Raw genomic sequence first — 25,859 nt, 5'->3', positions numbered from 1 at the left:
AATTCCCTCATCTCACTAAATGACACCATCACACTAATACCCGAGTCAGAAATCCAATGTCATTCTCATTACTTTTTATTCTTCCTTTCTCTTTAATCACACCAATCCAATACTAAGTCAGGTGAATTCTACCTCCATAATTTCCTTCCCATCTATCCATTGTCCTCCACTCGGGCTGCCCCTCTCACTTGTTAGCAATTCCTTTATATTATATCGATACCATCTTCTGATCTGTCTACAATACTCTAGCCAGAATACTTCAATAGCACAGATATGACCATATCTCTTCCTTCACTCAAGCCTTCCTGGCTACTGATTATCACTAGCAAAAAGTCCAAACACCCTGTCATGATTTACAAAGTCCACTAAATAGCTACGCCTACCTCTCCAGCCTTATCTCAATTATAATCCCATTTGCGCTTCCAGATCCTCAGATTTAGCATTATACTATAAGCAATAATCCCAGCGAGGTAGAAAATTCAGGGCAGGCAATTTTCTCTTTGCATGGTTCTGATATGTACATATTTCAGTTATCATGGTTTAAGTAACACCAGTTCCCCCAAAACAGGGCTCAACTTCCAGTTACCATGGTTTATTAATTAACTGTAACTGCATAAAGTAAAACTTCTTTGCCAGCCTCTCAGATCACAAATCACTACATAAGTAAAATATGCGTATGATGATCAGTAACTACTTCCTTCCTTTATTTATTTATTTCCTTACCTGAGGACATTTTTCCATTGCTTTTAGAAAGGAAGAGGAGAGAGAAAGGGAGAAAGAGAAATGTCGACTGGTAGCTTTACCATATGCACCAGGACCAGGGACCGAACCCAGGTATATGCCCTGACCAGGAATCAAACCTGTGACCCTTCAGCTATGGGACGAAGCTCCAACTGAGCCACACTGGCCAGGGTTACTACTTTTAAAGCTCGCTGCCAAGTGGTCACTGCATGCTATTCAGTTGGCACATAGATGACAAAAAATGCAATTGTGTTGCCTCCTATCTTCCAGTGATGAATCCATGTGATATTTTACAAAAATGGATACTAGGAAGAGGGAACTGGCAAAAGGAAAAAGAAAAGGCAAAAGCACAGAAAAACACAGTGATAACACTTAAAGTGATAGCCAGATCTAATGTAAATAGATTGTAATAATAGTTTCTGTGATTAAAAACATAGTTGTGCCAAAAATGACGAAGAAGTCCCAGAGAAAATGACGCTGGCAAAATCCTTTGCATTAAAGGAACTCAGGTAAGGAAATGGTTGAAAGAGAATTAATAATGTATTTATACACAGGAAAAAATAATCATCCTCCTTATAATGCCACATTATCCAATTTTATGTGGAGCTACAGATGGGCAACAAAATCTCATAAAGAAAACAAAACCCAAGCTCAGAACCTAAAATAATTTCATAACAACTTTATGGCATTCAAGCATCACAAAGAGAAGTTTAGTATCTTTTTCAGTTTTGCATTTCCTTAGTTACCTTCTGATCCCAGCGACTTGTACACAGTCAACAAGTATTTCTCGTACGCATAAAAAATTAAGTTTATTTCTGGTACAAATAGATACTGTGCGAGAGAAAAGAGGGATTTATGCTCTACTTACCAGGGAAAGTACTATCTTCTGGATTAAGTGAAGCACTAATGCTTCTTTTCAGAAGGTGATAAACATTTGCTGCTAAATCTGAAAAAGAAGTGACGGACTAACTCAATGGGCTTAAGAGTTACATAATCTAGGCCTATTCTAATTTCACCATTAGATTCTCAGGAACATCATGTTGAACATAAAAAGACTATGCTCTGTTCAAGTTTTGTTGTAATAAATCTAAGGCAAGCATAGGAAACACTCCCAGCTTGTACATGCGAGCCAGGTAACACATATCTAAAATTCTCCCCCCTCCTCAAAAAAATTATGCAGACAAGGGAAATTCGGTCACAATACCCTATATACAACCACATACACTTCCTCCTGAAAATGCCTGCTCGATCAAAACGCACAAAGAAATAAAAATGCCATTCAGACTCTAGACAGGAGCACCAAAAAGCAGTGCCATTTCAAACAGTTAAAAATGTTCTAAACTTATCATTTGTTTTTTAAGTTGTGTGTGGGATGTCTCCTCCCATTAGATTGTCAATTCTAGGAGACTAGGACCCTTTTCCATCTTGCCTCTTTCTACAGTGCCTGCGTTTGCAACACAGGCGGCAGAAATACCGATGGAATGCATATATTTCCAAAAAGCAGAAATTCCATTACTCAAGGCACAGAGAATTTATTCAATTAAAGTTTTACTGTTGCCAAGAATTTCTGGGCGCTGTAATCTTGCATCCACCGATTTGTCCCTATTTTCTACGAAGATAAGGAAGCATTTTAGCTCTTATTAGCTCGACCCCAGATACAGTCACAGCTTTCTGGGACAATTCGGTACGTTGTAGTTCCCTCCCAATTAGAACTAGATCACAAACTGAAATTTCTCCTCCCCGCAAGCCGTTCCCGCTCTTTCTCAGCCCAGCACTTACCTGGCTGCTTCTCGGTACCCGCAGCGGACGGCGACCCTGGCCTGTGGTCTGCCTCCCCACCCGCCGCTGACGGGACATTGCCTTCGCCCCAGATGGCAAGGAGCAGGTACCGATCCATCTCCTCCGAGTTCAGCCACAGTTTCAGTGCTCGGATTCCACATCAAAACAGCCGCGCGCTGTTGACATACTTCCGGCTCCCTTCTACTTAGGCCCGCTGGAAACGGTGTGTCCTCTGCTGGTTTTCTGCAGCTTTTCTAGCAAGAGGTGAATTTCTGGAGTTGTTCTCTCAATAACTGCATTCTTTCCTCCGTCGTGATGAAATCGCGATGGTGGGGAAATTGGAGGGGACCCCGGAAAAGCAGAGAATACAGAAGTATCGGCCGGTGTAGGAACTGTCACGCTTGGCTCTATGCGTTTCCCGCCGGGTCAGTTATGTTGCGGACAGGATCGTGGTCGGGATAGTGGGGAAAGATGTCGAGTTTCTCTAAGGCGCACCAGGTGAGCCCGGACACTGTGTTTGATGGGATTCATTACTGGCAGAAGGTGGTCAGTGGCCCCAGCAGGCGTAATGTAGCCGAATGGGCAGAGAGGCCGAATCCTTGGGTCAGGATGTTACCTCTGGGAAGCACAGGAAAAAGGGTCGTGATCCTGGCCACCACTTGTTACCTTTGTACTCGTTCCCTCTTGTTCCCTATCAGCCCTTTTCATGTCTTTTGTTCCTGGCAAAAGTTCTAGGAGAGAAGGTCAGAGAGGTATTAAGATGGGTCACCTAGGGCATTGTAGATCATTGTAAGAATTTGATTTTTACTGAGTAAAATGAAGACCTGTTCGAGGTTTTTGAGCCAAAGAGTAACATGTTCTCAGGTGTTAAAGGGAGCACTCGCGCTGCTGAGTTGAAACTAGACCATGTAGAGATGGGGACTGGTGGAGGAGAGAAGCAAAGAATCCCTTTGGAGGTTATTGCAGTATTCCAGGCTAGCCAAGATGATGGCACAAACCGGGGTAGTAACTGTAGTCTTGAAAAATGATCGGGTTCTATTTGAAGGTGGAGCCAATGGGATTTCCTGAAGGACTGTATGTAGGAGGAGAGCAAAAGAAGAAACAAGGATTACTCCAAGGGTTTTATTTCAACAACTGGAAGGGTGTGCCTTCAACTGAGACTGAAGGAGGATTCAGTTGGAGGAGCAGTTCAGTTTTGTATTGCAATTTAAGATGCCCCTTAGGCCAGTCCGACTCCGAGTGTGATTCCTCCCTGGGACAGGTTAACTGTTTTTAACCTGCCCCTGATTAGGTAAATACAGGAATTAAAATTAAACATTTTAAAACATGTATAATAGTTTGGTATTGTGACAGCATTTTAGCTTTTTTTTTAATCAAAGTTTTATTTTCTGTAAAAGTATTGGTATATAGTGGATTGGAGAATTAACTAGCCTTTTGCTACATACAGCTTAAGAAGTTCTGAAGTGCAGATGTTAAGTGGGCATTATGGATCCAAGTGCAGAGGTGAGGAAAGAGGGCCCGGCTAGAGATGCAAACTTGTGAGTCATCAGCATACACATGGCATTTAAAGGTTTGCTCTGGGAAGTCCTTGAGGAAGGGACTACAGAGAAGACAGGAGGACCTGTGACTAAGTTCTAGAGCTTTGGCAGGCAGCAGAGCGATAGTGATAGGCAGTGGAGGACAAAATCCAAATTGGAGTAGGTTGAAAAGAGAAGGTGGACAAATTGGAGTAAAGACAGAGGGAAGGAGGCAGTACCTGGTGGAGAAGTGAGGTCAGGAGTTGCTTTTTTAAAAACTTATTATGGAGAATTTCAATTCTATATAAAATAGATATTACCCACTACCAGAAAACTAATAGCTAATATCATTTCATCAGTACCCCCATTCACTTCCTTCCCTTTATGAATTTGAGGTAAAGCTTAGACTTACTGCTGCACCAGTAAATGTTTCAATATGTTCTCTGCAACAGAAGGACTTAAGGAAAAAAAATCACAATATCATGTGTCAAAGCTAAATGAAAAATTAACATTCCTTAATACCATCAAATATCCAGTATATGTTCAAATTTCCATTTTTATCATGTATCATATATATTATACAAATACATAATATTTTTACAGGTTGTTCCTTTGTATTAGGATCCAAAATGCAATTGCTGTTTTTGAAAGTCCCTCTTAATAAATAGGTTCCTATCCCTGTCTTTTTAACCTTACAGTTTATTGAAGAAACAAGATAGTCCTGCAGAGCTGAGAGTGGTAGGGGAAGGATGTGGGCTTGAAGCTGTATTTTTCTTCTTTTTTCTTTTTTGCAAAAGACATGATCATCTATGTAAAAAAATAAGAATCTACAAAAAACTACTAGAAGCTACTGGAACTGATAGATATCTTTAGCAAGGATGCTGGATACTAGACCAATATACAAAAGTGAAGTGTATTTCTATATACTAGCAAAAAACAATCAGAAATTTAAATTAAAGATACCATTTACAATGGCATCAAAATATATTAAATAAGGATGAATCTAACTACAGTTATGCCCAAGGAACTAGATAAGAGACTAAAAAAATGAGAACAGGACTAAAAAACAAAATTGGTAAGCAGTTTTATAGGCTGAGTTGAGGTTTGTGGTCATTAAAATAAAACCAGTTAGCCTAGTTGTATTTTTCCAGCATTGTTTAGCTGCTGTGCATTTGCATAGAGAAAGCATCTGTTTGACATCTTCCTGGGCTTTGTCTCAGAGCTTGAAGGCGCTGAGGGCACTGAAAAGACAGTGGTCTATGCCTAAGGCAGTCTAAGATGCCTAAGGCAGTTTAAAATTTGGGTTTATTCAACATCATCCTTCTATATGTTCCCAGCTGCATTCTGCTCTTTAACTTTCCCTTTGGATTAAACTTCTGAATAGTCTTCAGTTTCTAAGTGGCCACTCATCTTTCAATGTATTATATCCACTAATCTGAAAATATTTTTGCAGTCTTCATAAGCAACTTCTATTTCATACATGCTTCTTATTACCCCTCCAGGTTCTATGCTGAGTGAAAATAAAAACTCTAAGTCATAATGTAAAAGGAAATAAATCTTTGGAATATTTTTAATAAAGAATGATGCATATTATTGATAGAAGGCAGGAAAAATTATTGTGTTAATCTTTGCAAAATAATGAGAAAAGATCTCCCCCTTTTCCAAAAATACAAATTTAAAAAAAACAAAAAACTCTTTAGTGATCGAATCTTTTTAAAAAGTAACTATTGATATTAACTGTAGGATACATGTGCTGATGTATGATAATAATAATTTCTCTGACATATAATAATAATTTCTATTTTAATTAGAATTGTATTTGTTTCCTCTTCTGTTTTTTCAAGCAATGGGCCACATTTGCTCGAGTTTGGTATCTCTTAGATGGGAAAATGCAGCCCCCTGGGAAACTTGCTGCTATAGCATCAACTAAACTTCAAGGATTACATAAACCTATGTATCATCAACTGAGTGAGTATCATTTTAGACCTGTTATTAAGAACCACAATTTACGTACCGGAGTAGAATTTTAAAGTAGGTTGACGAGACTGCTTTTAAGGACTTCCTTTTTTTTTTTCCTTGATGATCCTTTATTTTGTCCATGCTAAAAAACCTACTGGGACACTAAAATGAATCTGGCTTATTGACAGGAAAAACATACAGACCCATTTGCCTGGGACAACCCTTTTTTACACCAGTGCCCCAGCGACATGATCCGTCGCCCCTTCTTTCACACTGAGAAATACCCTGATTTGGACTGTAAATTCAGTGCTCATTCCTGTATGTGACTCTTCACACGCATTGTACTTTTGAATAGACAGGTTTTGAAAATGAACAGATAAGGTTGCTTCTCTTCTAAAAACCTTTTCCTCCAGAAAGATATATAGGTATATATATCTTCGTCCAGGTAGATACAGATATATAGCTAGGTATGGAAAGTTTACTTCTGCTGTTTTGAATTAATAGATTGCTTTTCTGTATTCTTTTTCCAAAACAAAACAAGAAAGGCTGTTTTCATACTAAGAGACTTCTGCTTTTAGGCGGTTTTGATTGACTTCACTGAACCGAGGCTCATCGGTGTTCGGCCTGCTGCATCCAGGCGTCCACGCTGTTTCGTCTTGCATGGCCTGTCGATATCTGTTGCCATTGATCACAGTTTTGACTTCGTATTAGTGTTTTGTAACATGAAATATACAAAGAGAGAGATGGATAGAGATGTGTCTATCTATATATATATGTATAATTTTAAAGAAAATCACAATAATAATGATGATAACGAACTCACTACCCATGCACTCAGCATTTGGGTCGTTTCCAATGTTTTTGTCATTACAGACAACATTGCCGTTAGTATTTCTGTACCTTTTTCCCGTGCTCACGGGGAAGAGTTTCTCAGACGTCGGAGTAAGACAGGAATTCCTGGGTCCAGAGCTGCCTGGAAAGCTAGCTGGTCTTCGCGCCAGCGCCCCCTCCTGCCAACAGCCTGGGAGAGTTTCTGTTACTCCTCATCTTCAGGAACACAATATTTCCATTCTTTTTAGTTTTGACTACTCTAGTAGATGTAAATGCCCTCTCTTGATGGTTTTAATTTACATTTTCTTGACTACAAATGGGGCTCTCTCTTCATTTGTTTATTTGCCTTTTATCATTTCCTCTTCTGTGAAATTTTGATGCCTGTCTTTTGACCTTTTTCTTTTCTTACTGGGTTGTTTTCCTTTACTTTTTTCTAACTTTTATTATGACAGTTTTAACTTTTTCCAGACATACTGAACATAGGACAGTGAGGTTTTCTTAATATCTCAACTTGGGTCACATAGTTGTTAACATTTTATCATACATCTTTCACTCAGTCATTTGAAAATAAGTTGAAGATGTTACTATTATCCTCCCTAAATACTTCAGCGTATGTATCCTAAGAAGAAAGATATTTTCCTATGTCACCAAAGTGCCATTATTACACCTAAGCAAATAAACAATTCAATTATAGTTTATATACAGTGCATTTTCAAAGTTCCCTAGTGCCCCAAGAATTACTTTTTAGCTATAATTTTTTTGAACTATGATCCAACCAAGGTTTATGTATTGCTTTTAGTTATTTTTTTTTTTTTAGTGTCTTTTATTCCTCTTATTTTTTTCTTACCATTAATTTTATGATGAGTCCAGGTTGATTTTCATGTGAAGAACTTTGTTAAAACACATTCAAACCCTTTTCCTGCGTGCCGTTCTTCCTGTTTTTACCCCTCTCCCTAATTCCTTTTTCACAGTCCCCTTTGCCCTCTTCAACTTCCTAAATTCCCAGTCATTTTTCTCCCACTGAAAACTGGGATTGTCCAGAGCCCAGCCCTTGGGCCTCTTCAGTTCCGTGTGTGATCACACGGTCTCGTGTCTCTAAATACGGGGCGGGGCAAAGATAAATGTACAGTTGTGAATACACAAAACACAGAATGTACTCTCCTATTATTATTTATTAACTATTGTGTTATTTTCTATATGAACAACTGTAAACCTACTTTGCCCCACTCTGTATAATCTATATGCTAATAGCTCCCAAATTTGTATCTCCAGTTCTGACCCTTTCCCTGTATCACAGACTTAGCCAAATTTCTACTTAGAAAAATTGTGGACTGAAAAAAATTGATTTTTTTCACAGCTGTATCCCCTGTGCCCATTATAGGGCTTGACACAGAGTTGGAGTTCCGTCAATGTTTGTTGAATGGATCATGCATTCACAAATTTTTTAAAATGAAGACATTACTTTTAACCAGGGCCATGGCATTTAAGCTAAATTAGGTTTTTGGATTCGTGGTGTGAGGGGGAGGAGTATTCTGGAAAATGTGATTTGGGCAAGAGCAAGGCATTTTTGATATTATACTTGTTGCTCTAACTTTTTTTCTTCACTTCATGAAAATTTCTGTTAGGTATCCAAATAAGCTACATCCTATAAAAATATGATTCTAAGGATTTTGTCATATTAATAATAAGCACTTAGTTTAATGCCTGGTCTGTGATAGATGCTTATCAGAACTATTTTCTAGAGTAGCACTGTTAAACAGATGTTTTATAAGCACAGCCAGTTCTCACTATTCGTAGCAATTACTTTGTTTAAAGTCATCATGAACGTGGAATTGGTAAACACCAAACCATGCCATCTAGGGGAACTAGAGTTAGGTTCCTCTGAGCCTCTGGTCACAGCGTCATCATCCACCAATCAATACATAGCCTTGTTTTATGTGTCTTTGCGTTTAAAGACACGTTATTTAATGAATACAGTTTTGATTCTTTAACATTGAACTCATGGCCAACAGCACTATAGCTCCTGCCTGATCTAATACATGTATTTTCTCTGCAAGGCACCTCACAGCCTCTTGCACTTAAGAACATTAGAGCACTTCAGCCTCAGTCTTCAGGGATATTTTAAACAATGAAGTCACTAATTAAAATCATAAAAATGCCAAGAAACCTGGCATAAATAGACCACCAAACAACACTTGTTTATAATACAAGAGCTGAGAGAAGACAGCAGAGCATCCCTTGGTGCAGCCTTTGCAGGAAACATGTGCCTTAAGCTTCTCAGTTTTTGCCGCTCTGTGCGCGTCCTGAACAACAAGGAAAGCTTTGCAAGTACTGATGTGGGGATTACCAATACATTTTAGAGGGAAGGCTGATTCGCAGTATGGAGTCTGTGAATAAGGAGGAGCAACTGTATGTTGAAAGTAAAAGAGTGATCGGCGGACTTATGCTTAACTAATTGTAAATCTCCTTACTTTAAAATTTTCTCTTGCCCTGGCTGGTGTGGCTCAGTGGATTGAGTGCCAGCCTGCAGACTGAAAGGTCACCGGTTCGATCCCAGTCCAGGCACAAGCCTGGGTTGTGGGCCAGGTCCCCAGTTGGGGGCATGTGAAAGGCAACTGATTGATGTATCTCTTGCACATAGATGTTTCTTACCCTCTCTTTCTCGCTCCTTTCCCTCCTTCTAAAAATAAATAAATAAAATCTTTAAAAATATCTCTCTCTTTGGCAGATCAGTAGAATGCCATAGGCATAGAATACCAATTCATAGGATTTTTTTTTTAATTCTTCAGGACTTTACATAGTTTGTTTAACTGCCTCGTTGATAAATGAGGAAGCTAAAATCGGAAGAATAAAATGACTTTCCCACTGTTGCTCAGCTACATTATGGTAGGTCTGGTACTAGCACCCAGGCTCCTGTTCCTCATAACAGAAACCATGAATTCCTCTGGCATTGTGATTCTTAGCCACATACTCTGTGTTTTCCTTCTAACTCCATTTTTCCTTAGTAGTGATAGCAACAAGGTGATACACAAGATCTCTTAGGTTGTCTTTGTAAAAACACAAATGATGCAAAATTTGGGGAAAAAGTGGAATGAGTAGTTGTCACCTAATTTCCTTCTTAAGGTGTAGTACTTAGCTGTCCACTCCTTAAAGTTCAGCTTCCTTACCGGCAGGCCAGTGTTGCAGAAGCCTCCCTCAGTCCTGGTGTGCGGGTACGCATTCTGCTTGCCCACCGAAGTGCGTTTGTGGCTGCCGGTCAGGTCATCCTCTCCTGGGCATGGAGAGTAGCTTTTCTACGAAAGTAGAAATTTACATTTGGAAGTCTGAATTTGTATTTTGGTTTCACACTAAATATATATATATATATATATATATATATATATATATATATAATATATAACATATCAGCAAAACTTGTCCTGTCCACAAGATGTCACTAAAACCAAAACTTAAAGGAAGCAATTTTCAGTTTATAGGTATGTTGTGTGTTTATTTCTAACATTGACTGGTTTAACCAGTACTTATTTAATATATATAATTTGCTTATAATTACTGTGAACATGTTTATTTGAAAATTGACATTCAATTTCCCAGGAAAATAGTATTATAAATGATGGCCATGTATCCAGGAGCGGCTATAGAAGTTAACCAATAAGGTATCTGAACGGAGCATATATGATATTTGAACTACTTTATAGGTCCAATGGACTTTGTGAAGAGTTGTGGAAAACCATTTTTCCATTTACAAGGTTTATTTTGTTTGTTCGTTTGGTTTTTTAAGAAAAATATGTGCTGAGTCAAGATGGAAATTATGTGGAACTAGGAAGAGAATTCCCTCCTCCTTCTAATTAGAGCTATCCTTCTGAATTTGGGACTTGGGAGCTTTCTGAACATGAGCCTTTTTCACTGATTAATGAAAAGAAAGGGCACATGGTGGTGGTTGGATTTTGACTACTAGCATACCAAATAATGCACAAAGTTTAGATTAGATCTACTTTAATCATTAGTATTCTGTCTTGTATTATTTATTACATCTTTTAAGGACTTGATAGAAAAAATGTTTATGATGCTCTTTTTTTTTTAAGGTTTTATTTATTTATTTTTAGAGAGAGGGGAAGGGAGGGAGAAAGAGAGGGAGAGAAACATCAGTGTGTGGTTGCCTCTCGTGCACCCCCTACGGGGACCTGGCCCGCAACCCAGGCATGTGCCCTGACTGGGAATAAGAACCAGCAACCCTTTGGTTCACAGGCCAGCACTCAATCCACTGAGCTACATCAGCCAGGGTTATGATGCTCTTCTTAAAGTTACCCAGTTTGCATAGTTTTCAAGTGTCAGCCTATTTCAAATGTTAATTATTACATTATTTTAATTTTGCAATCTAATTTGGTAAATAAATTTGGCTTCAACACAAAATTAAATACTCCATTTTCCCTCTAAATAGGTGTCATGGAAAGAGCCTAAACAGGGTTTAAGTAACTTGGTATGTGAGCTTTTGGCAAATCACTTAGTCTTAATGGGCCTTAGCTTCTTCAGCTGCAAATGTCCGGATGAAAGCTAAGGTAGTTCAGCATTCTTTGAAACTATATAGATATCTTGTCACCCTCTTCATTCATTATTCTGGTTTATTTGCCCCCAACTGCCTTAGTAGTCGACTGTGAGTCACTTTGAGGAACTTCACTCACTTAATTCTCCAAATACTGTTAAACTATTTATTTTCAACACATTAACAGTGAGCTTCCCAGGTTATGTCTTCATACCTCTGACTCCCTTTCACTCCAGTAAGGAAAACCCACTTGCTCTATCCTCTTTTCTTGACCTTTGTCCTGTATAGATGATCAACTTCTCTCGGTAAATTTTGTCATTCAGCTTCTAAGCTCTGGATAGAATCACAATGTAATCTTTAGTTTTTATATACTGTGTTTGTTTATACTCTTGTTTCAGTGGTGTTTTTCTTAAATAACTAAACTTCTAGAATCTTTTGAAATTTATTTTTCTATAGGTAGAATAGGCATTTAATAAATGTTTCTGATTACCTGACTTTGTCATCTATAGTAACTCATTTGAAAACTTACATGTTTACTTTTGTGGGTTTTGGTGGGGTTTTGTTTTGGTTTGGTTTTTGTTTTTTGTTTTTTATTTTTGGGGGGGTGTGTGTGTGTGTGTGTGTGTGTGTTTAGATGAACAGCCAAACTTAGGGGTATTTTTCACTGGAGAAATCAATCAAATGCATATATTTTAATTTTCAGGTCATCCCATCCTGTCTGATATGTATATAGTCATAGTTGAGAGTGGCAGTTTAAATTTAACTACTTAAATGTGGTTGGAAAAAACCTTGGGTTAGTACTTAAGCATAAGATCATAGTATTCTATTGTTCTCTAAATTTGAGAATAATAAATTGTGATGTTTTACATTTGTTTTCAATTTACCTGTTGGCAAAACATACTTTTTTATAACTATATGCATATTGTTTTCATTTTCTCTTCTGTTTTTAAGGGAAAATTTATATTAGATATTTAAAGCATACTTAATATAAACATTTTTAATGATGTATAATTATTAATAGGAAGATATGATAGAAATAACAGTAGTTTGCCTTTAAAGATGTATTGTTGGTATTGGCCTCTTTTCCAAATTCTCTTCTACCTTACAGTGCCGAGATTTTCCAAATGGCTAGCCAACTCTTTCTATACTTAGATGTTATACAAAGCAGTAACAGAAATCTGTTCAAGGCTTTTGATACGGCTCTGTGACTTTATATTTTTAATGTTTTGCTTAGACTTTGATAAGCTTTATAAAACCAAGGACACTTTTTCTTAAAGTCATGATTTTTCATATAAAAATCTCTTTTTCTTTTTAAATGTAGGTGACTGCGGTGATCATGTTGTCATAATTAACACAAGACACATTGCATTTTCTGGAAACAAATGGGAACAGAAAGTATACTCTTCACATACTGGGTAAGACAGTGCTGATGTCATGGAAGACAGGCAGTTGAAATGGATTGCCTTAATAACACCATTGACCTTATTTAAAAAGAAAAATTTACTTTCAAACTTTGGCATTTAAGAGAATACTGATTTTACTCATGCTACATAGATAAGTTACTCAATCAAAAAAACACAAACCTGAATCAAATCTTAGTTTTTAACTGACAATATTTGTGTTCCTGGAAACTTTTCACATAAACCCCTCTGATCAAGATTATTCTCATTTTTAGTCGGTCTTCTCACTTCCTTCTTTCAGCTTCCTATAGTGCATCTACTATTTCCAGACCCATCCTGAATGCCTGAAAGTACAGGGTCTGGCACAAATAATGCCTCTTTTTTTATTACAAAATCTTATATTACAAAATCATAAGCATGTAATTCTGTAACATAACAATATCACACCCAAGCACACCATATAACATTTTAGGCAAAATGTTCAAATTGCTCTTCATCTCGTGCAAGACATTCACATACCCTACCAACCACATTCAAGCAGGCGTTACTTCTCAGATGTTTTAGTGGTTAAGTTTGGAAGATACCTAAAATCTCTACAACATACCTTTCAAATTATAGGTCTTTCTGCCTATGTTTAAATAAACCAGTCTCATAGTTCATAAGGCATCCCATTCATTCCACATTTGAAATGGTCTAAATTTTAGTAAGGTTTTTATGCTATTGAGTCACAATCTGTTTCTCTCTAGCTTTCACATTGGTCTTATTTCTTCTCTTTGGGACAGTGTAAAATAACTCTATTTCTTCCACATAACATTCTCCAGCTAATTTTGAGACCGTGATCAGCAAGTGCGCACTGGTTTGTCTTCTCCCAAGGCTCTCAGCGCCTGTGGTTCCCTCAGAGTTCTTTGTATGGCTTCACTTCAGGTATCCTCCATATATTTTGGTCAATCTTTTCTAGATGCAATCACTGGTTTTTGTTTCTCTGTTCCAGTTGACTCTTGACTTACACTTTGTACATACTACTTTTACTATGCTCCTAATAATTGTATTGCAATTATACATTCAGCATTTATCTCATTGTAAAAGTTTTAGTGTGTGTTAATACTAGGAAATACAGAGATGTTTAAAGAAGGAACTAAAAATCACCCTTTATCCTCTGACTCAACATTTTGATGTACGTATATAAGTTTTTATCTTTCAGTATCCTTCTTAACTAAATACACCCACCTGGTTGTATTCTGATGGTTTTGCAATATAATGTGACCTCTCCATCTCTCAGCTACTCCGGCTTCTACTACAATAGAACTTTCTTCCAAGGCCATATGACTATGTGACCCGCTGAGTTCACTATTGGCTGAAAGTCCTAAGTCTTTTTCAAACATGCTGCTGTTCAACCATGTCTCCTCCTTTCTGGGTATTTTAGTTGTGTTTTCCTCCAACCCCAGTGCCTTAAGTTTACTCCACATTAAGTTTCATCTCTAGCCTTTTAAGATCTTTTAAGATCTTGATTCTGTCACATAATGTGCTAGTTAGCCGCTCATCTTCCAGGCGTGGACAAATTTTAATTAAACATACCTTCTGCACTGTTGTGAATATGGTTAGAAGTGCTGATCTTTCATTCTTGATCAAAATGATTCTTCTACCAATTGCGTCTGTGTCTCAGATAAGTAGACCTTGATGTTCGCATCTTGCATCTTTACATCTCTCCCCCCAGCAGGTCTTAAATGCTTGGAATAACTTTTTCCTTCCTTTAACCAACCTTTGCCCATTCCTCCACTTAAACATATTCATGAAATCTTTATTTAAGTTCACAAAAATAAAGTCACATCTATCTTTAGTAATTTCCGCTATTGGCAAATCTCTACATACAAACCAAGTTCTATAAAATGTAGGGTAATTGGGAAAGAAACATGAAAAGTCAGGATAACGTGAAGTGATAAAAGCATAAAGGGAAGTACTGACAGAAAATACTAGGGTGATCCCTATACCCAAAATATCTGCAGTGTTTGTGCAAAGGAAGGAAAATAATAGCGCAGCCAGTAAGTAGTGAGCGGCCTGGGTCACGTGTTCCCCAGCCGGCGGCATCCGCTCACGCGGCTCGCTCTCTGCTATGGAGGAAAGTGCAAAGACCTTTCAGGTAACTGGCATCTACCTACCGCTACTGCTTCATAATCCTTCATTTTAGCCAACATAGTGCTACTTCTTACCTCTCTGCCTTGCATGTGTGGCTCTCCCTAAGACTCTTTCTCAAGAACCTGCCTATTTAGCCATTGACACCTGACTCAGGTGGCACCTTCTGTGCGCCGTCCCTATTTCCTCATCCCCCGTAGGGTTAATCGCTTCTTGTTCATCCGGCTCTGTAGACTCTTGACTTGCACTTTGTACATACTGCTTTTATTAAGCTCTCAATATGTTATTGCAATTATGTATTCAAAATTAACTTTCTAGTTATAAAAGTTTTAGTTCATGCTAATATTAGAAAATACAGAGAAATTTAAAGAAGGAACAAAAAAATCACCTTTCATCCTTTGAGTCAACATTTTAATATATATAAGTTTATACCATTTTTACTTAAGTTTTCCATTTTTAAGTATTTTCTGTCATAGTATGTAGTAGTGCATAATATAAGTTACCCTACTTAATCATTGCTCTATTTTTGAAATTAAAATTTTAACTTTTATAAAGAGCTGGAAAATAAGTCAGCTGAGCATTACATTACTCAAGTTGTTCCCTTACTCAGAATTTTACAGTAATGTTCCAAACTTTTTAGTATAAAGTCCAACTCCTGAAAAATAATGTAAATGGTATTGTGCTTTACAATTTGCCATCCGCTGTTAAAAATAAATCATCTTTAGTGTAGAAGGTGTGAAGTATTTCTTTCCATGGAGAGAAAGAATACAGGAATAGAAGTCTAGACAGGTATTTTTTTTTTTTCTGAAGATGAAATTCCATGAAACAAATGAAAGAATTTCAGTTTGAAAATTATGTCTTTCTCAGCAAAATTTTAAATTCGCTTTCTTAAATTTTATTCCTAAAAGATGGTTCTCTAAATTATCTTAAAATGTTTTTAATTCTTGTTGAAAAGAAACACATTTAGGTAATCTTAAACTTTTATTGCAGAGTTTCACTGATTTTACATTTTCTTTTTTCCTTCCTTGAAAATCATTTAGGCTTTATTCATTTATTCAGTATAATAAAACCTTATATGTGAATATTGTTTTTGTTTTAAATTTCCTAAGCACTTTCACATTTTCTCAATTGACTCATAAAAATCTTGAGGTAGATGGAGTAGACATTATCATTTTTCTTATGAGTAAATTCATATAAAGAGGTAAAAGGAGTTACCGAATATTATGCTGGTAGCCACTAGCATATCTAGATTCCAGACCTTAATCTGGGGTATCCAAGTTACTGAGCTGCCTCCAAAAGTATCCCAAATAAAATATATTTAGTAATCTCCAACTTATCCATTTTATATATAATTTTCATCTGAACACAATGAAATATTTCATTACTTAGAATCAACATATAACTCATAATAGGAAACAGGATCATGACCTGCTTAGAGTTTGAACTTAACTTCAGAACCAGGTGGCCTATGACTAATTTCCCCAAACCTGACCACTAGATTTTACAGACATTGTGTCTAAGTTGGCAGGGAATGTGAAACATTTTGGTCATTGCATTTTCTTTCTTAATTCAAGCAGTGATAAACCACCCCAGAATGAACGAGAATGAGTGCATAAATGAATGAATGATGAATAACTTTAATTTCAAATAGGAACATAAATAGTTATGCCAAGAAATTTTCCATGATGTGGAGCTTTTTGTGAAATAATGATAGTGACCACTTAGAGAATGGCATTTCGAAGAACGTAGGCTACTACGTAATTTTTAAGACAATAATGAATAGCAGCATAGTTCCAGAAACAAGTATAATTTTATAATAAAAATAGTTTTTCTATTATAAAAGAATATTGAAGAATACTGTACCATAGCCTACTCCCAGCTTTAATGTCTTGTGCTTCTTTTACTAGGTACCCAGGTGGGTTTAAACAAGTAACAGCCGCCCATCTTCACCAGAAGGATCCCGTGGCTGTGAGTCTGTTTGGTTTGTTATTACTTTTATCGGTGGGAAGACGGTTCAGACACTGCTTTTTCAATTCTTTTCCTCTTTTAATGTAGCTAGGATTCAAAGCTCTAACTTCTTCACTTTCACTGTACCACACAGCTTTGATAAGTATTATTTCATTATCATTCAGTTCTACGTATTTTAAAGTTACTTTTTAATATGTTTTACATTGAGCGAAAGAATTTTGATGCTTTAAAAAAAAAAAATTCTTGATGCCAGCATGATCACCTAAAATACAGTGTTTGCTGTAAATGTCTTGGGAAAAATTGGGGGGAGGCGGGGGAGGGGCGGGGGTGTGTATCCATTGCAGATATGCTAAATATGTTATTTCAATCTTACATTCTTTTGAAAAAAGACTTTATTTATTTATTTTAGACAGAGGAGAAGGGAGGGAGAAAGAGAGGGAGAGAAACATCTATGTGCGACAGAAACATCAGTTTGTGGTTGCCTCTCGCACGCCCCCAACCAGGGACCTGGCCCACAACCCAGGCCTGTGCCCTGACCAGAAATCGAACCGCCCAATTCACTGAGCCACATCAGCGAGGGCTCCAGTCTTATATTCTTTCTTCCTTTTTTGTTCACTTGATTATTGATTACTTAAAAGAGCTATATTAATATTTCAGTTGTGGGTTTGCTATTTTTTTTCCTTGTAATTCTCTCAGTTTTTGTTTTGTATGTCTTGAAGATTTAGCGTTACCTAAATTTAAGTTTTGAATTATAATCTTGCTAATTAATCAATCAGGGTGTGCACTGACCCTCTTTATCATGCATATCTGTTTTACAAAAACATACTCAGATTCTTCTTAAGAAATATTTAATACCTGTTTCATAACTCGTGTGTTGTTAGACTATTACAGGTCAAATATAGCATCCTATTTGGACTGTTAATAGGGATTGCATTTACTAGTATTAAAACGTTGTAAGGGCTGCTGATAATGTATACCATAACTGTTAGAACAAAGTTTTAATATTAAAAGGTTTTTAAAATTCAAGCTTATGTTTTATTCAGGCATGCTCTCTGTACACCAGGAGGCAGCAGAGTCCAAATTTTCAATGTTAAGAATTTGGCATTGAGTAGCATTGTAGTCATTGTTTCCCCTTTTTTTAATAAAGAAAGAAAGAAATGTTTGATGGAGGCTTGCAAAACATTTCAGAGTTAAATGCATTTGAATTATTACCTCTTAAAAAGATCGTAATTTTTCAAAAGTCTTCATTTCGACTCTGTGTTTTGAAAAAGCATGGCGTGGCAAGGAGTGGGCCAGTTATCCGACTCGCCCTGTGTGCGTGTCTGCGGCGGTGGGTTTCTGCCGGCAGACAGCGCGCAGCTCAGCACGTCGTGCGTGTGCCTCGTAGGGGAATTTGTTTCCTAATGCATTCTTCTGGTCATTAGCACAGTCTTGGAATATTATTTGTGAGGTGCATAATTAATAAATCTTCAGTTATCAGTAGGTTATTAAATATTTCAAAATTTACATAGATGATTAAGTCTAAACTCAAATAATATATTGATTCAGACCTCTCCTTTTATCCTTTATCCCTTTGTCATATAGTTTAAGAGTTTCTGCATCCTTACATTTTTCTTCTAACGTGGTTCTTATGTTTCTCCGAACCCTCTTATAATTAGTCAATAAAGTTATTTTGCATGAATTATATGGCACATGCCCTGGGTTACCAAATGTCTGAGGAGGGTCTTTAATATTTCTTAACTCACCTTGTTTTACCTTCCTTGCTTTTTGAATTCCTTAAAGCGTATGCTTAAGTCTGTACAGGTAGAATTATTACTTGATTGTATGTGTATGTTTTATCATATTTATTCGGGGATATATATGTTTGTATATCTGACTTTTTCTCTCCCCTAACAGCTTGTAACCTTTGCACATTTTGTTGCTTTTCCTAATTTGACTTAAGTTTGCATTTTTTTTAATAGGGTATATTTTTAAAATACCAGTTTGTTAATTCAGATACAACTAAATTTTTTTAGAACATGTAAACCAGATCCCATGTAATCTCACTAATGGAATAAAACTGCTAAAAGGATGATTTTCAGAGGATTAACGACTCCTTATCCGGAAAAGATGTTGAGTAGTCCTAACATGGTCAGCTCTACTTAAGACTTTTTAAAACATTAAAAATTCTAAAGACTAATTCTGAGATCAGTGCTGTTCAGTAGAAGCCTCTACCGTGATGGAAATGGGCTCTGTCTCCACACTCAGATACAGTAACCAGCCACCACGCGTGGCACCTGACTACGTGAAAAGTGGCTGTGTGACGGAGGAACTGAGTTCTGTGGCTTTTAGTTTTAACAATTCAGATTTATCCTTAAATATGCCTCCAGCGCATAAAGTATTGACAGCACTAACCTGGAAAACAGATGGAAAAGATAATATGAGATATCATTAGCTTGCCTGTGCTGAAAGGTTTTGATGAGAAAATAAAAGAAATAGGAAATTCTTTTATAGGGCAACGCCGTTCTGACATGCATTGTGTAAGGACATTTAGCTTTAATACATGTGAAATTATATTTTTGAAATGTGAGTAATTCTCTCAGTTTTTGTTTTGTATGTTTTGAAGATTTAGCGTTACCTAAATTTAAGTTTTGAATTATAATCTTGCTAATTAATCAATCAGGGTGTGCACTGACCCTCTTTATCATGCATATCTGTTTTACAAAAACATACTCAGATTCTTCTTAAGAAATATTTAATACCTGTTTCATAACTCGTGTGTTGTTAGACTATTACAGGTCAAATATAGCAGATGATAAAAATCTATGTAGCCCTCCAAGTGTCTCTGTCAGTAGTTTTATGAAGGGATCACCACGTATCTGTATGCACTATAGGCCATATCGGTAATGGGTTTGGTCGAGAGAAGGGACTTCGTCTTGAGAAGCTGTGGAGAGGAACACACAGCGGGTGCGATTGCACGGACTGTGTGTCTGTCGCGGGTTAGACTGCCGGGTTTGGGCTCACGCGGGAACACGTCCTAGATACATGACGCTGGGGCAGTTCTGTAGTCTCACTAAATCTGCTTTTCTTAGCTGTGCCAATGAGACTCAGAGTTGTAAACAAGATACTAAATGTAAGGCTGCACTGACCGTTATACACATAGCAAGTTTTCAATGAATGTTAACTGTTACCACTGTTGTGGATTTGTGGCCTCTCGAGTCAGTCTCGTGGCTGTAGGATGGGGCCTAGTTTTTGAGTTGGAAACCTGATGTCCCATTGGAAGAAACGGGATGAAGGCCTCCAATTTCTGCTCTGTTCACTGCCTGATAGATTTATTTGAGCCACAGGTGCTTGTCAAAGCTTAGAAAATTTCTTCTTCATCTAGCTAAAATTGGCACATATATAGGTTATTTTTAATCTCTTCTTTTTGTCCTTGTTCTAAATGAAAATAGACAAATGGAGGCAAAAGAAAATAGAAATGTATAAAATAATAAAAGTTCCTTTTCCTTTGCTGCCACATATCTGCTCAGGTCTCAGTTTCTTTCCCTTCATATTCCTTTTGAGGTTTAGCCCACTTGTTTTCTTCACTCTTGCTAATTATATCTGCCTTCTTTATATCACATCATATTTTTATTTTATTGGGTCCTCTCTATATGTTTTCCAGATTGTAAAACTAGCTATTTATGGCATGCTACCAAAAAACCTTCACAGAAGGACTATGATGCAGAGGTTGCATCTTTTCCCTGATGAGGTAAGTCAGTGGTCAATGGTAATGATGCTTTTCCTAAATTTTCAATTAAATGCTTTCTCACCTTTTAAAATAATTGCCACACTTATTTTCATAATTTCACGTCAACCTCTGAAAACTTTTCCGTATTTTATAGTGAGCTCACTATACTAACAATTGCTCTTATTTCAAATCATAAAGTAAGCTATTACTGGGCTAAAGATTAAAAGTCTATTAATTCTTGGGGGTTTTTTTTTCATTTTAATGAAATGTACTGCTTTTTTTGAACAAGGAACTGTAATCAGAGCTCCTGATAAATTGAGGGTACTCGTTAATGATGTCATCCACTATAAATACAAACTATGCATTTAATTTACATTGTATCTGACCAGTAGTAAAAATTCTATGAATCATGGGTTATTAACAACTTAGGTTTGGTTACTAATTAGGTCCCATGGTTTAACTTTAGGATATACGTCCCTACTCAAAAGTATTCATCTAAAAAGTACTTGGAAAAAAGTACAAACATTTGTATTTATTACTGTTATACTGTTTTAAGTATTTAGCTTTTCTCTTTAGTACCATATAATGTAACACTAGAGGTTCTGTAATAAAATAATTGGTTCCAGGCTCTGGAATTAGACCATCTGGATTAAGATCCATGCCCCACCATTTACTGACTTTATGGCCATGGACTAGTTACTTATTATCTTTTCTCATATGTGAAATGGGTGTAATAATAATAACTACTGCATAAGGCTGTTGTAAGAGTTAAATGAAGACGACATTTATAGAGCGCTTAGGTCAGGGCTTGGCACAGTAAGTGCTGGTTGCTGTCATTACCATGGTTATGATGATCGTCCTCATAGTTCCTACTAGAGGAGTAATGTAGAAATTCATTCCAAAACATTAAGTCACACCCAGTATTCAAGCCACTGTGTGCTCTGCTGTTAGCATGAACAACACAAGTAAACTATTCGTGCTTTAATGAAAATGGTTAACTTCCTGCCTTTGCTTTGTATGAATAAGTAAAATAATTTCCACTACTCACTTTCCCTGGAGGTACCAAGTACAGGAGCATTGTCATCAAAGTATAAATGGCCTTCATGAAATCACTAGAATTTAAAAACTTTTGTTTCTGATAACTTTTTTATGAACCGTAATTTCTAAAAGACACAAACTATTTATCCCAGTTTTAAGGTAGTCAGGTTTGAGTGCAGATGTTTTAAGTGTTCGTGGTAGTTTAGCTGAACAGCAAATTACTTAAATAATTTCAGACTGTGAAGCAGCCCATTCTCCTGAGAATGGATCGTTAAACATTCAGAAGCTTGACTACGCTTTTCATTGTCGAGGCCACTGGGAGACAGGCCCTCGTGTGTCGCTCGTGGACGTTCACGATGGTGCGACCCCTGAGGAGTCTGGCAGTTGGGAGACAGTAGACAGGACGCACACATCAGGAGGTTCCTGCTCGGCCCAGCTGTCTCACGTAGAGCAGTGTAGTTGGAAAATGTGCAAGATTTTTTATATATATTATTTATTGTAATAAAATAATAGAAATAAGTGTTTATTCATAGGAAATTGGATAAACTGTGATAGCCACTCAACTAAGTATTATGCAATTGTAAAAATAGAATGACAAATATTGCTGTGACTTGATAAGTCCTGTTTTTTCCAGGGTATATTGTTAAACCAAAAAAAAAAGTGAGAATTCCTACCTATGTTTACATACATATATACTATATCTGCCTCTTTTTGCATAAAGAAATACAGGAAGAATAGATGAGAAAATGAAGTTGGCTACTTGTGCGTGGGCACAAAGAGTTGGAAGGAGTAGAGAAAAGAATGCAATTTTTTTTTCTTTTTGGAGAGAATACCTTCTAAGTTTTTTTTTACCTTTTTATTTTAAGATTTTATATATTCATATAATTAAGTGACAGCATGAACAGAAGTTAGCACAACCGTGCCTGGATCTTGTTTTCTAAATGCTGTTCCCTGATCAAAGGAACCTGGTTCTCCCTAGGAAAATGGTTGATTCTGGGTAGGATGCAGAAAAACAACAAAGTTATTACAGAGTATACTTAGGCAAGCAGTAAAATATTAAGTAACAGAAAGTAAGGCAGTGCTCAAACACTAACAGAGGTACATCAAAAGAACATAGGAGGCAGCTTGACTTGGTGCCCACTGACCGCATATGGGGCTGTGTTCACCTTAAAATGAATAGTGATAATAATGGACTATGTTGAATAGAAAACAAAAATCTATGAGCCCACAGTGAGAGTCTTCATGTATTTTTAACTTGTTATAATTTGTCACCTTCTCTCTGGAAAAAGAAAAGCTCTTCTCTAGAGAAGAATGTCATCTAAAAATGTAGGAATAATACTGAATTAGAAAAGTGACCATTTTCAGCATATTCTACCGTCCTCAGGTAAAAGCTTAGGGTATTTATAGAACGGGACATTGACAGTTTCAAAACATCCTGCCACAGAACACTTCCTTTGTGCTCTGAAAAAACGCTTTTGCGTTACAGATATCTGGTAGACAGTCATGAACCACAACCAAGAGATCAAATGTACCGTCAATGTGGACAGACTGACATCACTTTTTTTTTTGGAGCGTGGATTACAAGCCTATGGCACCGGAAACAGTAGGCCCAGAACATACATCCAGCAAGTGCAGAATCATGAGAATGAGCCATGGCGGTGCCTTTTTTTTTTTTTTTTTTTTTTTTTTTGCAGTTGGAAGGAGGAGAATAAATTAAACAGCATTTTTAAAAAAAACATAGTGACTTAATAGTTTTCAGAATTGAAGACATCTAATTTATCCTGAGAACTGTGTTTTTCAAGATTGCAATGTGATGTGTTTTACTGTACAGAGATTTCTTATTGATCTAACATACTTTTCAGAGATTTTTTCAAAGTTTATATTTTTCCTCATTTTATAAATACTGCTTTTGTTTATTATTTTTAACACTCACAATGTATTACTAATTTAGTACTAAGGAATACACTTTAAGAAGATTAAGCCTAAATTTGTATTTAATCCAGAGTGTACCAGAAGACATTCTTAAGAATTTAGTGGAAGAGCTGCCACAACCACGAAAGGTCCCCAAACGCCTGGATGAATACACGCAAGAGGAAATAGAGGCCTTCCCCAGACTGTGGTCTCCGTAAGTCTTTCTCTTTCCTGCCTTTGTGTTGAGGTGTTTGTTTTTTAAGCCGAGTTCAGTATCCCTTCTTTCCTTAAATGATAAGGCCCTCAAGGTGGAAAGACTGGATTCTATTTGACTTCTTTCAATACTCTGTTCAGCTTCGACATGCAAATAAACTCTACATGTTGATAGTTGAACCCAAAGTCTCTAAATCTTAAGAGCTTGCTGGGTAAGTGCAAGGGTGTCCATAGGTGACTCTAATTGCCAGATATTTTGTTTGGGGTGACATTACTTGGATTACTTGTATTTTCTTAGAATGATAAATAAATTGTCATTACCTCAAACAAAGTGATTTTCCATTTTCCGGATTGTTTCACCAAGCTGAGAGTATTATCTAATGAAAAGGCATTCATTCTGGATACTTACAGATAGTGTTTATCCAAATTGAAAAACAACAGTTTCCTCTCCTCTGTACAGTTCCCTCTACCTGGGGTCTGGGAAGTGGCTCAGATTGGACATATCGTCTCTCATCTAACTGTTACTAATTCTTTGCCTGGCCTACCAGGCTTTCCATGGCCTGGCTCCTCCCTCTCTCTTCAGCTTCTATTCTTCCCACTGCACTGCCCTGTTCCAACAATAGCAGACTGTTTAAGGTTGGCAGTCTTTCTAAGCAATTTAACTCTTCCTTGCCCTTGTTCTGCTATTACTTCTGCATAAAATAAGTTGCTCACCATAATCATCTGGGATAAGTCTTGCTCATTCTTTAGACCCTAGATCAGATGTCATCTCTTTTAAGAAGGCTTGCCTAAATATCAGGGCCAGGCTCAGCCCAGCCGTCTTCTCCTGTGGCACGTGCTGTGGAACGCTGTCATCGCCACATTTAGCTCTTCAAGAGCAAGGCTGAGCCTTGTTCATTGTTGCATCCCCAGTGCCTAGACCAGTGCTTCACGTTGGAGAGCCTCAAATGTTTATAGAACGTACACAGTCTAGAGAGAACCACACATCCTCATAGCTTGACCTACATAAGGCAATGAATCTTCAAATAGATAATGCCCTCTGTACTCTGAAAATCCCATCCCTTTATTGGCTCTTTGGCTAAATAGGTTTGTGAAAATCTAAGCCCTCCCAGGATTGGCTTATGTCAAGGACTCTAATCTTTGACTCTTATTATTGCCTGTATATTTATATCTTCAGACTCTCTCCACACAGGAGAAGTATTTAGGGTATTTTGTTTTAATCGCTTTGACTTTGCTGACTTGTGTCAAGGTTCTCCTTTACTAAATCTGCAAATGATGAGTAAAATGAGAGTATCAGAGATCACTTATTGAGCGCTTTCCAGTTGCTCAGTGCTGTGCTGGTGGTTTCCATGCATTGTAGCCAATCCTTTCTACAGGCCAATAAGATAAGTATGTTATTCCTATTTTTAAGAGTAAGTCAAGGAGCAGCTGGTTTGTAGTACAGCCTGGATTTGAACCTGTCTGATTGCAAAGCCTATGGTCTTTCCACAAAAATTACCATTAAAGAAATTATTTAATTAGATTTCGTTTATTTCGTTCTAGCTCCTAACTAGGTCAGGTCATGGTCCTCACCCCTCTGCTGGAGTGTCTCTTGTTGCCTCTTGTATCTTACATAAATGTACCTCAGTCATATGAAGTTCTCAAATAGTCTGCTTTAGTAAGTTATATCCTAAAAATGTATTCTGAGTAGTCCCTCAAGTTGTGGTAGGTTACTGTGCTGTACAGAGTTCTGTAAATCTAAGCATGTTGTACCTGATTGTCTTATAGAAACATCATCATGAATGCATTTATATACCTAACAAGAGGGGAGTGGTCCTTTTTGTTTAACTAGAAATACCAGAGGTGTTATTTAATCAAATAAGTTGTCAAATACACATTATGCCTCTAGAGTTATATATTATGAATATTCTAAAGTATGTTCTAAATCAGGTACACCAGGCAGTGTAGTAATATAATAACAATTTCCACCAATTATATTTAATATTATAGTCAAAGAATACTACTGAAAATGCTCATTTTACTAAGTGATTCCTCTTCACTTAAAACTGATTAGGAAAGCAACTGAGTACCTTTATTATATTGATGGAATTAGAAAAGGCTTTCCTATAATTATTTGTAAA

The 25,859-nt window shown here is 36.9% G+C and overlaps 2 protein-coding genes across 4 annotated transcripts in view; one reads left to right on the top strand and one right to left on the bottom strand.

Annotated features, from left to right (window-relative positions):
- Positions 1–2,651, bottom strand: part of MTBP (MDM2 binding protein) — a 54,457-nt gene extending 51,806 nt beyond the window's left edge. For all 3 annotated transcript variants that reach the window (XM_054590085.1, XM_054590086.1, XM_054590084.1), the window contains exons 1-2: positions 2,521–2,651; positions 1,610–1,687 (exon numbers count right to left, since the gene is read on the bottom strand). In XM_054590085.1, coding sequence (XP_054446060.1) covers positions 1,610–1,687; positions 2,521–2,638 — 196 coding nt within the window. In that variant the 5' untranslated portion in view covers positions 2,639–2,651. The remainder of the gene's footprint in view (positions 1–1,609; positions 1,688–2,520) is intronic.
- Positions 2,652–2,957: 306 nt separating this feature from the next.
- The window catches only part of MRPL13 (mitochondrial ribosomal protein L13), a 31,087-nt gene continuing 8,185 nt past the window's right edge, over positions 2,958–25,859 (top strand). Inside the window, exons 1-6 of the mRNA XM_054590083.1 lie at positions 2,958–3,018; positions 5,882–6,005; positions 12,692–12,785; positions 16,808–16,868; positions 20,512–20,598; positions 23,619–23,740. Of these exons, the coding sequence (XP_054446058.1) occupies positions 2,992–3,018; positions 5,882–6,005; positions 12,692–12,785; positions 16,808–16,868; positions 20,512–20,598; positions 23,619–23,740 (515 nt within the window). The 5' untranslated portion in view covers positions 2,958–2,991. The remainder of the gene's footprint in view (positions 3,019–5,881; positions 6,006–12,691; positions 12,786–16,807; positions 16,869–20,511; positions 20,599–23,618; positions 23,741–25,859) is intronic.

Source organism: Pteronotus mesoamericanus, unplaced genomic scaffold (genome assembly GCF_021234165.1).
Source record: "Pteronotus mesoamericanus isolate MK-2021 breed Mesoamerican mustached bat unplaced genomic scaffold, CSHL_Meso_final scaffold_174, whole genome shotgun sequence".
Classification (NCBI taxonomy): domain Eukaryota; kingdom Metazoa; phylum Chordata; class Mammalia; order Chiroptera; family Mormoopidae; genus Pteronotus; species Pteronotus mesoamericanus.
Note: the sequence above shows the minus strand (reverse complement) of the source record. Positions and strands in the feature narration are given on the sequence as shown.